Raw genomic sequence first — 15,504 nt, forward strand, 5'->3', positions numbered from 1 at the left:
CCGATGGAAAAGCACCCCTAATGACAGCTTTCAACGTCGTTTTTTTTCTTGTTAATTTTCTCTCGCAGCTGCCTCATTAAGGTGGCATAGTATGGTCCAGTAAAGGATTGACCCTTTGTCAGATAATCCACCAGTAGCACCCCCTCAGAATCCCAAAAAATGGAGGCCGACTTGGCCTTCTTTGGAGCTGGAGATCCATGATGCTTCCATTGTTTTGACTGTTCCTTCGACTCAGGCTGAAAGTGGTGAACCAAAGTCTCATCCATGGTCACAAATCGCCGGATAAATCTTTGTGGATCAGCATCGAAAATGGCAAGATTGTTCATTGACATGTTGCATCGCAGCCGCTTCTGATCAGGTCCAAGAAGTTTTGGGACCCACCGAGCTGAGACCTTCGTCATTTCAAGATGGTTGTGGATAATTGTATGAACACGTTCCTGGGAGATGCCCTCCTCTCTCGCAATAAAACGTTCGGTCAAATGCCGATCTGTGAGCAACATGTCATGGGTTTTGTCGATGATTTCTTGAGTGGTGACTGTGGCAGTCAGGCCTTACTTGACGAGGTTCAACTTCAAGGCTGTCCCTGCCCTGTTTCAAACCAGTTGCCCATTTTTTAACTTTGCTGTATGAAGGTGCATTGTCCACGTGAATTTCCTTTGGAGTTAAGCCCTTGATGTGTATGTACTGAATGACAGCCCGATGACCAGTCTTGTCCATTTTATCTACAATACCTTACTGTCCCAAATCAATCATCTGTCAAAAAAAAAAAAAAAAAAAAAAAAAAAAAAAAAAAATCTTTTACCGGCTAATTAAATATTACATTATTTGCGAATTTTTTTTACAAGTCTTTAACTCTTGCCCTTTTACCATAGGCCACGAAATTTTCAATTACCCCCCCCGTGTATATATATATATATATATATATATATATATATATATATATATATGAGCGAAAATATGGTAAGGAAACCCAGGTTCAATATATATATATATATATATACATATATATATATATATATATATATATATATATATAAATATATATACACGAGGGGTGAATAACAATTTGTGAGCCTTCACGAAGTGTTATCACCCAGAGAAAACTGAACCTTTATTTCTCAACACAATACACTTTTCTCAGCGCTCCCCAAGCGCCTGGATCCCACTCAAATAGAAGTCTGAAAGTTTATCCTCAAAGAACTCATCCATGGCCAACATAATCTCACGATCGTCCTAAGAGCGGGGAGCCAGCCAGGTGCCTCTCCAGGTTAGGAAAGAGGTGGAAGTTGGACGGGCGGTGAACAGGGTGGGTGAGGCAGCAATTGGAATCCACAGTCTCGAGTTTTGGCCATTGTCAACAGCGAGGTGTGTTGTCCTGGTGGGGGATCACGCCTTTGGACAGCATCCCGGGACGTTTCTCCTTGGTCCTTCCGCCGCAGTTCGGTCAGGAGGTTCGCGTGATACGCCCCGGTGATGGTGTGGCCCTTGGAGTAGTAGTCGATCAACAGGACTCCCTTCGCGTCCCAAAAGACGGAAGCCGTGACCTTACCAGCCGAGGTCGTCACCTTGGCCTTCTTGCGGGTTGGAGAGTCGTTGTGCTTCCTTCCACTGCTTCGACTGCTCTTTTGTCGAAGTGGTGGACCCAAGTCTCGTCCGTGGTCACGAATCTTTCCCGGAAGCTCTCCGGGTCCTTCTGCATCAAGGTCAAGTTGTCCCGGGACAAAGTCGCAAGAGTCCACATCTGGTCGTGCGTCAGAAATCGAGGGACCCATCGGGTAGAAACCTTCGACGTCTTAATTAAGCTCAGTGTGGTCTGCGCGCTCCCGAGACGTTCCCGCCCGAGCAGCAACGACCAGCGTTGAGATTCGCCGGTTACCCATGACCTTGTGTGGGACCAGGTCGACGTTCTCGTCCGTGGTCGAGGTGTTCGGGGTCCTTCCTGACCTCGGCTCGCCAGCGATGGACTTTGGCCAGCGCTTCAATTCCGCCACACACCGCCTGTCCGTGGCACACGAATGAGCGTCCTCTCCAAGGGTCCTGGTGAATCTCTGATAGAGACATGTGCTTCAGGAAGAGATAATTGATCACGGATCGGTTCTCCACTTTCATCAAAATCAAGGGTGACCTTAGTTCTCTCGTCTGTAAATCAAAAAGAAGTTTAGGCAATGAAATTTGTCATGGGGAGTTCAACTAAATTGTTAATCATGCCAATTGTTTTCCATATATATATATATACATACATATATATATATATATATATATATATATATATATATGCAAAGTAGACCACTTGGAAAAAGGAAACTAACGAAGCAGAGCGCTTTCGTATATTACATCTTCAGTGTGTGGTCTACTTTGCATAAGTGAACACACGTACCCGTGTTGCTTATATATATATATATATATCTGCGCTCTGCTTAGTTAGTTTCCTTTTTTCCAAGTGGTCTACTTTGCATTAAGTGAACACACGTACCCGTGTTCTTATTAGCATATATATATATATATATATATATATATATATATATATATATATATATATATATATATATATATACAGTATATGAGAGAGTGGGTGGAGGAAGAATAAGCGAAGATGGGCGGAAACTTTTTTTTTCGCTTATTCTTCCTCCACCCACTCTCTCATCTGTCTAAACCATTCACCATATATATATATATATATATATATATATATATATACATATATATATATAAATATACAGTATATGAGAGAGTGGGTGGAGGAAGAATAAGCGAAGATGGGCATCTTCGCTTATTCTTCCTCCACCCACTCTCTCATCTGTCTAAACCATTCATCATATATATACATATATATATATATATATATATATATTATATATATATATACATATCGTATATATATACTATGATAAAGTAGTAGCCTCTGTCTGTCTGTCTGTCTGTTTGTTTGATCACGAACTCCTCCTAGGGTTTTGCAGATAGACCCCATAACCATATATATTCTGATACCCTATCCCTCCAGGTACTTGGATAACTATATTTCAGTTAAGAAATATTTTGGTTAATGTTAAGGGTTAAAGTTAGGTGGGTTAGGGTTAGGCGAGTGAATATTCACAAACTACTCCTAGGTTTTTGCAGATAGACCCCTATAACCATATATATTCTGAAACCTTATAACCCAAAGTACTTGTAAAACTATCTTACATTTGTCTGTATGTCTGTTTGTTCGTTTATTTGTTTGTTCAGGAACTCCTCCTAGGGTTTTGCATATAGACCTCCATAACCATATATATTCTGATACCCTATCACTTCAGGTACTTGGAAAAATATATCTCATTTAAAAAATATATATATATTTTGGTTAGAGTTAAGGGTTAAATTTAGGTGGGGTATGGTTAGGTTAGAGATTATTCACGAACTCCTCCTAGGTTTTTGCAGATAGACCCCTATAACCATATACATTCTGAAACTATATAACCCAAGGTACTTGGATTACTATCTTTCATTTGTCTGTCAATTTGTATGTTTGTTTGTTTGTTTGTTTGTATGTTCACGAACTCCTCCTAGGGTTTTACAGATAGACCCCCATAACCATATATATTCTGATACCCTATCACTCCAGGTACTTGAATAACTATGCTTCATTTCAAAAAGTATATTTTGGTTAGGGTTAAATTTAGATGGGGATGATTCACGAACTTGCAGCAACGCGCGCGTAATTTGGCTAGGATATATATATATATATATATATATATATATATATACATATATATATATATATATATATATATATATATATATATATATATATATATGTCAACACCGTCTCCGAAGGTTGGCGGCATGAGGTACAGAGGGATGGGAATCAATCATAACGCACACTTCAATCTTCTTTATTGTTGCCCTTCGGTCTTGATCTTATACAGACGGTGTTTAAATGTGTGTGGTTTCTGCAAATTGTATCACATTGTGATTTGCATTCATAATTAATCTATCAAATCAATGCAATGATTAAACACACTATTCGTCAATAACAATCATTGAACTCAACTTCATGATTCCTACCATGATTTTGTTTACCCGCCTCCACAACATACATCATCACATATCTTCGTGATCCTTTGCTATTCTGAGAAACCAAATACATTACTAATTAACATGACTTATGCACTAACTCTTACATATTATTTCAACAAGTGACATTACATAAAAATAACAATTTACTCTTTCAATGCTTACCAATAATGACTGCCATGGCACTTACGGAGATGTTGTCAACTCAACGACTACACACAGAAAGGACATTTCTGATTACGATCCTAACGAGGGAAATACGCACTACTTTGTGGCGTAGGAATACATCTAAGGGATCGTAAATAAATATACGAGTTATGTTCCACTCAACATTCTCCTTTTTTCTAGAGTTTCTTTAATCTTATTTTATTTTATTATATATATAATGGATCGTTACAGTACATCAATTTCGACAATAACATTTTCCATTTTATTTTACATACATTGTAACTATATACGTAACAACACGGGCTTGTGGTTGCCATTAAGTTCAATTATTTCTCGCACATGTCATCGATATCTTCTCACATATATTTTCATATTACACCTAGACATTGTGCAATCTGTACTCAATATACATCAAATGTCATAGACCGTGATTCGTAATTAACCTTATTACATATCATAATTTGTCAATACACTCGAACATTATACAATTGGTACTTGACACAGATCAAATGTCACAAGCCGTGATTCGTCATTAACCTTAGTACATATCATAATTTACCTGTATGATCTCATACATCAAGATATTATGTATATATATATATATATATATATATATATATATATATATATATGAATATGTGTATATATACATATATATATATATATATATATATACGTGTGTGTGTGTGTGTGTGTGTGTGTGTGTGTGTGCGTGTGTGTGTGTGTGTGTGTGTGTGTGCTTGTGTGTGTGATTCGCCATGGTCTTCGATCATGCGTGTTGGACCAGTGATTAACAGGTATTACCCCCGAGCATAAAATCTCAAGGATAATATATGGTCCGATCTATGGGTGAGGCACCTCACACATACACACACACACACACACACACACACACACACACACACACACACACACACACACACACACACACACACACACACACACGCACACACACGAACACAAGCAACTACTATTCCACCAGAGCTGGAGTGCAGGGAGGATGAAATTTTCAGCCCTGCGTTATAAAGTTATTATGTTCTTATATTCTTATCGGAGTAACCTTGAAGGCAAGTCCAAGAGTGAGATGCATGGACGGGGTAAAGGGGACACTAGATGCAAGAGGAATGTCTGTCGAACAAGGAGGAGAGTGCCAAAGACAGGAATGGATAGAGAGTGAATGTAAATGGATGAGGAAATGCACCAAGTCAATCCTGTGCAACAAACACGAGAAGGCAAGTCTGCGTCGTCGGACGCCACAGACGCTTGGTACTGACCAGTGTGAACAAAAGAACACAAGAACGGAGGAGATTGCAGGAGACCATAAGGCCTACACTAGACAGTTCCGTGTCCCTTACCACCTGTCATCCCTATCCATAAAGGTATCTCCTCTTCTCTTAAAACAACCAAATGCTTAAGCGCTCACTTCACTGTTGGAAAGTCCGTTCTGTTCGTTGGCCACTCTGTTGGTAAACCGGTGCCACCGGGCAGGGCCGCCCACCAATCGCCCAATCGCCCAATCTCGGGAGTGGGGAATCGGTCGCGGTGAGCGTTGTCCTCCTCGGGGCCGCCCTTGATCCACTGGGTTATTATTATTATGACGTCAATGGTAAACATCGAAGCCCTCCCCGAGGTCACGGAGGCCTCCCGAGACCCGGAGCAGGAGGAGAGGCGCCTCCTCCTGGAGGAGATTCGACGTCTCCAGGAGGAGGGCGAAACCCTCGCCCAGAAGTTACAAGCCCTACAACAAGAGGACGCTGACTTGAAAGCACGAGGGGTCGACTGAGACCCCTCGTGCCTCAACCACCATGTCTGCGCCTGCAGATGTACCAGCGCAGGCATGGGATTCCCGGGCGTCGACCTGGAAGCGGACCTCATCGATTTGTCCGATGAGGTCTTTCCAGTTTCAGGCCCAGTAATCAGGACAAATCCTTTCGAAGGCTTCAAGTTCCAAGAGCATTTAAGAGCCCCAGAAGGATTACCGGAAGCCACCGAAGGTTCTTTCACAGGTCGAAAACGATCTGTGAAACCCTTTAAAAGCCCAGTGAGAAGACCTCAGCGTCCATGGAACCTGAGGAAAGCTCTAATAACAATGAAAAAAGCCATCAACAAGTTCCAGGAATCTGAAGCACGAAGAGATGGGCGCCTTTCTTCGTGCAAAGCCCTCATCAAGAAACAGGAACTACCAGTGGCGGTCAAAAATGGGTCTCAAATTACGAAAAGCCCGTACAACGAAAGCCCAGGATAGCCAAAGAAGGTCGAAGGAGGAGACGAAAAGAACGAGGAGGACGTCTCCTCATCTCCTCCTCGACCTTCCGCTTCTGAGACCTTCCCCGCGGGTAGGGAAGGATATGGAAATGGTGGATAGGGAAGGGAAGGGAAGGAGGGAGGGAGAAAAATGAAAAATGAGAAAAAGAAGAATGAGAAGGCAAAGAAGAAAAATGAGAAAAAGATGAAAAAAGGAGAAAAAGAAGAAGTGAGAAAAAGAAGAAAAAGTAGAAATAGAAAAAAAAAATAGAAAAAAAACGAGAAAAATAATAATAAGAGTAAAAGAAGTAAAGAATTTTTTTTAAATAAAAATGAATGCAAAAGTTATAAAAAAACAAAGATTCATAGACGTAAACATATGAGTAATTATATAATTAAACTTAAAACAAGCAAATAAGATAAACTAAAAAAGTAATAAACCAAACAAGTAAACAAAAAATAACAAAATAAACAAACAAATAAACAATAAAATACAGTGCTTGAGTGGTCAATTGTAGTTTTTAAATCGAATACGCGGCGGAGTTCCCCAGGGCTCAGTTTTAACACCCCCTGGTCGAGATGCACACGTCAGAGCTCCGAATGTGAGAAGCAGCTGTACTACAACTACTACAGTGGGTGTGGTAGGCAACAATATCTCACAGCAGCATGACAAGGTCTAGCCAAGCAAGAACAATGGCATAATGATAGGTTTGATGAAACAAATTGAGATGAATATAAATCAGAATGCACAATGAATATAATGCGAGAGTAAATTGAATTATAAGGCGACATAAGCTCTTCAATTAGTGTTCGAAACGAGACAGGCCATGAGGTCGTTTGCTTTAACAGTTTTAAATCACTTGTGCATTACTTTGACTTAATTTGAAAAAGATTAATGCATGTTGAGAGTCGTGAGATGTTACTAAAGTCTTTGGATCTTCAATTAGTTCTCATTTCAAAATACTTTCATTTCTTATGATGTTGTAAAGCGAAGTTACAGGAAATGTTACTTGAGCACAGGAATGAAAATACTGTATATTTATACCTCTCAAATATGTATATCTTTTCTATTATTCTCTAAAGTCATCTTGTAACATTCAAGACAAAGAAAATTCAGCTTCTCTTCTAAATTCAGTGGTTATTATAGTACATCTCACTCACTCTCTCCTTCCCTAATGCCTTCCGCATAAATATCCCTACCTCTCTCTCTCTCTCTCTTTCCCCCCCCCTCTCTCTCTCTCCCTCTCTCTGTCCGTCTCTCTCTTTGTCTCTCTCTCACACTTTTCTTTTTTACACTTCCAGTTTTCTCTCACCTTTAACTTGTCTTAACATTCCTTTTCAATTGGTCAATCTCTCTTTTTTCATATTACAGTACTTCACTGATATTCTAAATCTTCTATGCTTCCCCCCATCCCTGACCCTATGATTGTTCTTATCATGTCTTTACATACTCTCATCAGTTAATTATACATTGTGATCATTCTACATTACTTACTTCAATATTAAATCATATTCCTAATTAGTTGGGAGGTGGAGCTAGGGGCAGATGTTCTTAGGGAAGGAAAGAGTGGGTGAAATGTACGACAGTAACCACTTTGTCTTGAATGCTACTAGATGACTTAGAATAATGATAGACAAAATATACATTTATGAGGGATATGAATATATTTCCATTCCTGTACTTAAGTAGCATTTTCTATACTTCTTGTACTTCTTCTTTATAGCAAAAAAATAAATAAATAAATAAATAAATAAAGTATTTTGAAATGAGAGCTAAATAAAGACCCAAAGAGTTTGATCTTTAATCCTAAATAACCCAGTATCGTATCACGACTCCTAACATCCATTAATCTTTTTTAACTTTAATCAAAGTAATGCACAAGTGATTTAAAACTGTTAAAGCAAACGACCTCATGGCCTGTCTTGTTCCGCACACTAACTGAAGAGCTTATGTCGCCTTATAATTCAATTTACTCTCGCATTATATTCATTGTGTATTCTGATTTATATTCATCTCAATTTGTTTCATCAAACCTATCATTATGCCATTGTTCTTGCTTGGCTAGACCTTGTCATGCTGCTGTGAGATATTGTTGCCTACCACACCCACTGTAGTAGTTGTAGTACAGCTGCTTCTCACATCCGGAGCTCTGACGTGTGCATCTCGACCAAGGGTGTTAAGACTGAGCCCTGGGGAACTCCGCCGCGTATGCGCTTTACAAACTATAATTGATCATTTAAGAACTGCGTTTTATTATTTCTTTGTTTCCTTACTTGTTTTTTGTTTATTTGTTCAGCTTATCGCTTTTGTTGTTGTTGTTGTTGTTGTTGCTGCTGCTTGTTTTGTTTGTTTATTTTGTGTTTGATTACATGATTACTCATATGTTTATGTCTGTGATTTTTGTTTGTTTGTTGTTGATTTTCATGTTCACTTTTACTCATTTTTTTCATTTCTTTCTTTACTTCTTTTACTCAGTTCTTCTTATTTTGCTTTCGTTTTTCTTTTTCACTTTCTTCTCCTTTCTCACTATTTTTCTTCTAATTTTCCTTCTACTTAATCTTTTCTTCTATTTCATCTTTTTCTACTTTTTCTTCTTCTTCTTTTTCTCCTACTTTTTCCTTCTTTTTGTTCCTTTTCTACTTCTTCCTGTTCTTTTTCTCCTCCACCTCCCTCTCACCCTCTCTCCCTCGTTAATTTCCTCTCATTCCGTATTTCACTTCATCATTTATTCTTCCCCTCTCTTCTTCTTCTCCTCTTAGCCTATCCCCCTCTCCCTCCCCCTCGTTTTCTACCTCTTCCTCTTTCCTTAATCATATCCCTACCACTCTAAACTTTTCCGTCTCTCTCTCCCTCCTTCCCTTCCATATTCACCCTTTCCATATCCCTCCCTTTCCCCCTCCCTCCTTCCTCCCATTCCAAACCTTTTAACATTGATGAAGACAAGCTGTATATATCCTAGGCAATCGCCAGGTGATTTTATTCGCTTCAGAGAGACCCAGAGTAGTCAGAGGGCTAAAAATTACCCCTTTTAACGATGGCACTGACAAAATCGACTTTTAAGCTTCAGTTTGGTCTTCTTCAGAACATTTTATTCAGCTGAGGGGAGCCTCAACGTGGGCAAAGGTCTATCTAGAGCACAAATGGGCTTTCAAGTGGTTTTTGGGCTCTTGAAGTCAGTGATTCTTTTTTCTTAGGACAGAAGACGCTCCTGATTTTCAGGAGAAGCATTTTCCATTGTAGGCTTCCTTTTTCAGTCCCGAAGTGAACGCTTTCAGTTGTCGACGTTCTGTTCCAGTTCCAAGGGACATACGCTTTCCAGCGGGTTTGACCCAAAGAGTTCTGTCTCTGGTTGGTGTCCGTTCTATTGGAGGCTTCATTCCCACGAAGTCACGTGTACGGAGAGGCAGTTGTTTTTCCAATGGGCTTCTTTTTATTCGCCCATGGGGGGTAAAAGGGCTTTCATTATAACGTGTCAATATGACGTCAAATGGACACGTTTTCCTTTTTTGTGTGTGTGTTATGGCCTTTTGTATTTTTTTCTTTCTTTTTTGGGGGGCTGTTATATATATTTTTTTCTATTTATTTTTTAGGGGCTTTTGGAGGCTTCCTGGCAGTTTTATGTGGCAAGACCTTCAATTGCCATCTTCCATCCTATCTTCGGGTAATCTCGAAGAGGAAGAGGTAGGCCTTTACCACAATTGCCAGCAAGCGTCTGCGACGTCCAACAACGAAGACTTGGCTTCACGTGTTTGGCACTCTCCTCCTTTCTCTATAGACACTCCTCTTGCATCTAGTGTCCCCGTGACCCCGTCCATCTACCTCACTCTTGGACTTCACTTCAAGATAAACTAGAATAAATAATAAATAAGATAAACAAAACAAAATAAAATTAAGTTAAACTACATAATACAAAATGATGTATATCAAAATTAAATGCATATAGGGTAGTTTCGTACCAAGGTGCTTGAACGCATTACAGCCCCGTCCCCGTCACTGCGTCTAACCAATCCCTCAACAACATAAGAACATAAGAATGAGGGAGACTGCAAGTGACCATAAGGCCTACACTAGGCAGTTCATTTCCAGTACCACCTTTCATCCCCATACATGAAATTGTCCAACCGTATCTTAAAACAACCAAGAGTTTCAGCGCTCACTACATAGTTACGGAGTCTATTTCATCCGTTGATCACGCAATTAGTAAACCAGTTCTTGTCCATTTCTCTCTTAAATCTAAATCTGTCCAATTTAAATGCATTGCTGCGAGTTCTGCCCTGTTGTCTTAATATGATGACCTTATTGGCGTCACCATTGTTAAAACTTTTGATCCACTTGAACACCTCTATTAGATCACCCCGCACTCTGCATCTTTCCAGAGAATGTAAGTCAAGATGCCTAAGCCTCTTCTCGTAAAGTAAATTTCTGAGCCCATGTATCATTTTAGTCATTCCCCTCTGTACTGATTCTAGTGAACTGATGTCCATTGTATACGACGGAGACTAAAACTATACATCATAGTCAAGGATGGTTCTAACTAACGCCGGATAGAGTTTGATAATTACCTCTGCATCTCTATTCGCAACCGTCCTAGCAATGAAACCTAACGCTCTGTTAGCTTTATTCCGGGCGTTAATGCACTGTTTCCTGGATTTAAGATCAGGACTCCCTACAACTCCCAAGTCTTTCTTGCGCTCAGTTTTCTATAAAAACGTGTTATCTAAGTTATTTCTGTTTTCGGGGTTGTGTAGCCCTACGTTTAACACGCTGCGCTTTGAAATATCGAAGTCCATTTGCCATTTCACCGACCGTGTGAACAGTTTGTTAAGATCTTCCTCCAGAATCTCTGCGTCTTCTCCTGACCTAATTAGGCGTCCTGTTATAGTGTCGTCCGCAAACTTGCTAACATCACTATCAATCCCTTTGTCCAAGTCGTTTATATACATAATGAGCAATAATTGACCCAAAACCGACCACTGGGGACTTCCACTCGAGACACTACCCCATTTGGATTTTACACCATTTATGGTGACCCGCTATTTTCTGTCACTGATCCAAGCTCTAATCCATTCAAACACTTTTCCTACTATGTCATGGGCTTTGACTTTATATAATAGTCTCTGGCGGGGCACCTTGTCGAACGCCTTGCTGAAGTCAAGGTAAATAACATCGTAACTATCATTGTTATCTGATGCCTTATATACTTTAGTGTAAAAAAATAGATTATTCACACAAAACTTACCCTTGGAGAAACCATGCTGTAAGTCACGAATCAAAATATGTCTCTCGATGTGATCTTTGATTCTATTAGCTATTATTAATTCAAGCATTTTACTTATAACTGATGTCAAATTGATTGGCCTATAGTTGCATAGACAATTTATCTCCCTTTTTGAAAACAGGAACAACGTTTGCCTGTCCCCAAGCAATAGACACAAAACCAGTGTCTACCGACTCGTTAAATATTTATGTTAACTGGTCGCAGATTTCAAATTTACAGTCTTTAAGCACTCTTGGAAAAAAAATCGTCTAGACTCGGGCAATTTGTAGCTTTAAGTCCTTCAATCGTGTGCATATTGCTTAAAACTCAGCTGCCTCTCGTTGGAGATCTGTCTTCCTCCAGGAGAAAGCGCCGCTCCTCCTCCTCCTCCCGGTCTCGGAAGGCCTCTGTGACCTCGCGGAGGAGTTTGTTGTGAACCTCTGACGTCATAAGAATAGCCCACTGGGTCAAGGGCGACCTCGAAATGAGAGCGAAATGAACATCTAAGGACTTTGATCTTTAGGACTATAGGCCCTAGTAACGTATCACGACTCTCAACATTCATTATCTTTTTTTTTTTTTCTTTTTTTAAGTTACGAGCTCTCGGCCAATCAGTCGTCCCCGTTGCCGTGACGTCATCACTCTCTCAGCCAATCAGGGGCCGGAGTAGACGTGTCCCCTTGAGGGATTTCCGATGAAACGAGCAGATATTTTTTTTTTTTTTTTTTTTTTTTTTTTTTTTTAATGAGCAACGGGCTGCACCCGAACCCGCTAAGCGATATCTCAACCCTTTGGGCAAGCTCGCTTCGCTCGGAGACAGTCAGTCGTCTCCATTGCCATGACGTCACTGCTCTCGGTCAATCAGGCGTCTCCGTTCCCGTGACGTCACCACTCTCGGCCAATCAGTCGTCTTCACTGCCGTGACGTCACCACTCTCTTGGCCAATCAGGGGCCGGAGGGGATGTGTTCTCTTGAGTCACTTCCGACGGAAACGGGCAGAAATTGCTTTATTTATTTATCTATTTATTTATTTTGGTCTTAGATTAAAAGTCAAAGTAATGCATAAGTGATTTAAAATGTTAAGCCAAATGACCCCATGATCTGTTTCGTTTCGCACACTAACTGAAGAGCTTATGTCGTCTTATAATTCATTTTACTCTCGTATTATATTCACTGTACGCTCTGAGTTATATTCATCTCAATTTGTGTTTCTTCAAATCTATCATTATGCCATTGTCCTTGTTTAGCGAGACCTTGCCTACCACACCCACAGTAGTAGTTGTAGTACAGGTGCTTCTCACATCCGGAGCACTGGTGTGTGCATCCCGACCAGGGGGTGTTAAGACTGAGCCCTGGGGAACTCCGCCGCGTATGCGCATTACAAACTGCAATCAATGACTCAAACACTACGTTTTATTCTTTATTTATATATTTTCTTTTAGTAGTTATTTTTTGCTTACTTGTTTGGTTTCTTTGTTATTTTTTAGTTATTTATTTCATTTGTTTACTTTGTGTTTGATTATACAATTACTTATATGTCTGTGATTGTTTTTGTTGGCTTTTATATTGAATTTTACCCTTTTTTTTTTTACTTCTTTTACTCAGTTCTTGTTATTTTTTCTCTTGTTTTTCTTTTTCACTTTCTTCCCTTTTTTCTTCTTTTTCCTCTTCCTCTCACTATTTTTCTTCTAATTCTCCTACTTATTCCTTGTCTCCTTTTTCTTCTTGATTTTCTTCTCCTTTTTTCCTCTTTTTCTTCTTTTTTCCTCGTATTTTTTTTTCCTCTTTCTCCGTTTCTCCTTCTCCATCTTTATCTCCTTCTTTTTCTTCTTCTTTTTATACTTTTCCTTCTTTTTCGTTTTTTTTTTCTCCTCTTTTATTTTTTTTTCCTTCTTTATCTCCTTCTTCTTTTCTTACTTTTTCTTCTTTATTTTCTTATATTTCTTCTTCCCCTTCTTCTTTTTTCTTCTTATTCTTATTCTCCTTTTTCTCCTTCACCTTCCTCCCACCCTCTCTCCCTCGTTCATTCCCTCTCCCCTTCCCACTTTCACTTCATCACTCCCTCTTCCACTCTCTACCTCCTCCCCTCTTACCCTATCCCCCTCTCCCTCTCGTTTCCACCCTCTCCCTCTTTCCTAAAACGTTTCCCTACCATTCTACACTTGTCCGTCTCTCCCTCGTTCTCTTGCCATTTCCTCTCCTTACCCTCCCCTTCCCTCCCTCCTTCCCTTACCCTCCATATCCACCCTTTCCAAATCCCTCCTTCCTTTCCATTCCAAACCTTTTAACATTGACGAAGACAAGTTCCAAATCTCCTGGGCTATCGCCAGGCGATTCTTTTCGTTTTAGAGAGACCCAGGGCAGTCAGAGGACTAAAAGTTATCCCTTTTAACGATGGCACTGACAAAGTTTACTTTTAAGCTTCAGTTTGGCTTTCTCCAGAGGATTTTATTCAGCTGAGGGAAGCCTCCACGCGGGCAAAGCTCTATCTAGAGCATAAATGGGCTTTCAAATGGCTTTTGGGGCTCTTGAATCTGTGGCTCTTTTTCTTAGGTCAGAAGACTCTTCCGACTTCCAGGTGAAGCACTTTCCTGTGTACGCTTTCCGTTCCAGTACCGAAGTGAACGCTTTCAAGTGTCAGCGTTCTTTTCCAGTTCCATAGAGGCTTTATTCCCACAAAGTCACGTGTACGGAGAGGCAATTCTTTTAACCAATGGGTATCTTATTTGCCCATGGGGGGTGAAAGGGCTTCCATAACGTGTTGATGTGACGTCATATGGCCTTGTTTCCCTCGAAGATTGCTTAAGATTCTGTTTAACGAATCTTCATGCGCTCTGAAGACGGAGGACTGGTTCTCCAAATATTGTGTGTGGTTTTTGTTTTTACGGCCTTTTTTTTTTTTTTATTCATTTATTTATTTATTTATTTATTTATTATTATTTTTTTTTTTTGGGGGGGGGGCTCTCATGACTTTTTTTTATTTGTTTTCTTGGGCTTTTCCAGGCCTTTCGGCAGTCCGAGGTGGTAGTACCTTCAGCTCCCATCTTCCATCTTTTCTTTTTGTAATTTTAAAGAGGAAGAAGTATGGTTGTACCACTACTGCCAATAATAAATTTTCGGGACTGAAAATTATTAGCCTCAAGTCTTCTGACCTCAATACGTCGTCCAGACGAACCTTGTTTTGAACGACGGGTTTTGGTTTTGGCCGACGACAGAGACCACAAACATGCGTGTAGGGCCCGTTTAAGGTGAGACATCTGCTGTCATCACACAGCCATTCCCTGGGCGGGGGAGATGGCTTCTTAGGTCGAGGAATACCCGTGAGGAAGGTCTCAGAAGAGGAAGGTCGAGGTGGAGGTGATGAGACGTCCTCTTCGTTGTCTTTGTCTCCTTCGACTTTCCTCGACTGTTTTGGGCTTTCTTTGTACGGGTTTTTCGTCTTTTGAGACCCATTCTTGACCGCCACTGGTAGTTCCTGTTTCTTGATGAGGGCTTTGCACGAAGAGAGGCGCCCGTCTCTTCGTGCTTCGGTTTCCTGGAACTTGTTCATGGCCTTTTTCTTGGTTTTAATGGCTTTTCTCATGTTCCATGGACCCTGAGGTCTTCTCACTGGGCTTTTAAAAGGTTTCACAGGTCGCTTTCGACCTGTGAAAGAGCCTTTATCGGCTGAAAGAAACCTGCACAGTGAAGCTATAACGACAATCCCATACCACACTCTTGGTCATATGGCCACTTCCCGAAGGGTGAGTGTGGTTTGGATATTCCGCAAGAATCATCAGAA

General features: G+C 40.3%; 1 protein-coding gene across 1 annotated transcript; it reads right to left on the reverse strand.

Moving 5' to 3' along the window:
- Positions 1–17: 17 nt before the first annotated feature.
- Positions 18–717, reverse strand: LOC143019826 (uncharacterized). The gene is made up of 2 exons (XM_076175808.1): positions 556–717; positions 18–392 (listed from the first exon to the last, which is right to left on the reverse strand). Exons 1-2 carry the CDS (start codon positions 715–717, stop codon positions 18–20), a joined length of 537 nt encoding a protein of 178 aa, XP_076031923.1.
- Positions 718–15,504: the final 14,787 nt, after the last annotated feature.

The sequence above is a fragment of the Oratosquilla oratoria genome, chromosome 38 (assembly GCF_046742065.1).
Source record: "Oratosquilla oratoria isolate Oo_2021 chromosome 38, ASM4674206v1, whole genome shotgun sequence".
Taxonomy (NCBI): domain Eukaryota; kingdom Metazoa; phylum Arthropoda; class Malacostraca; order Stomatopoda; family Squillidae; genus Oratosquilla; species Oratosquilla oratoria.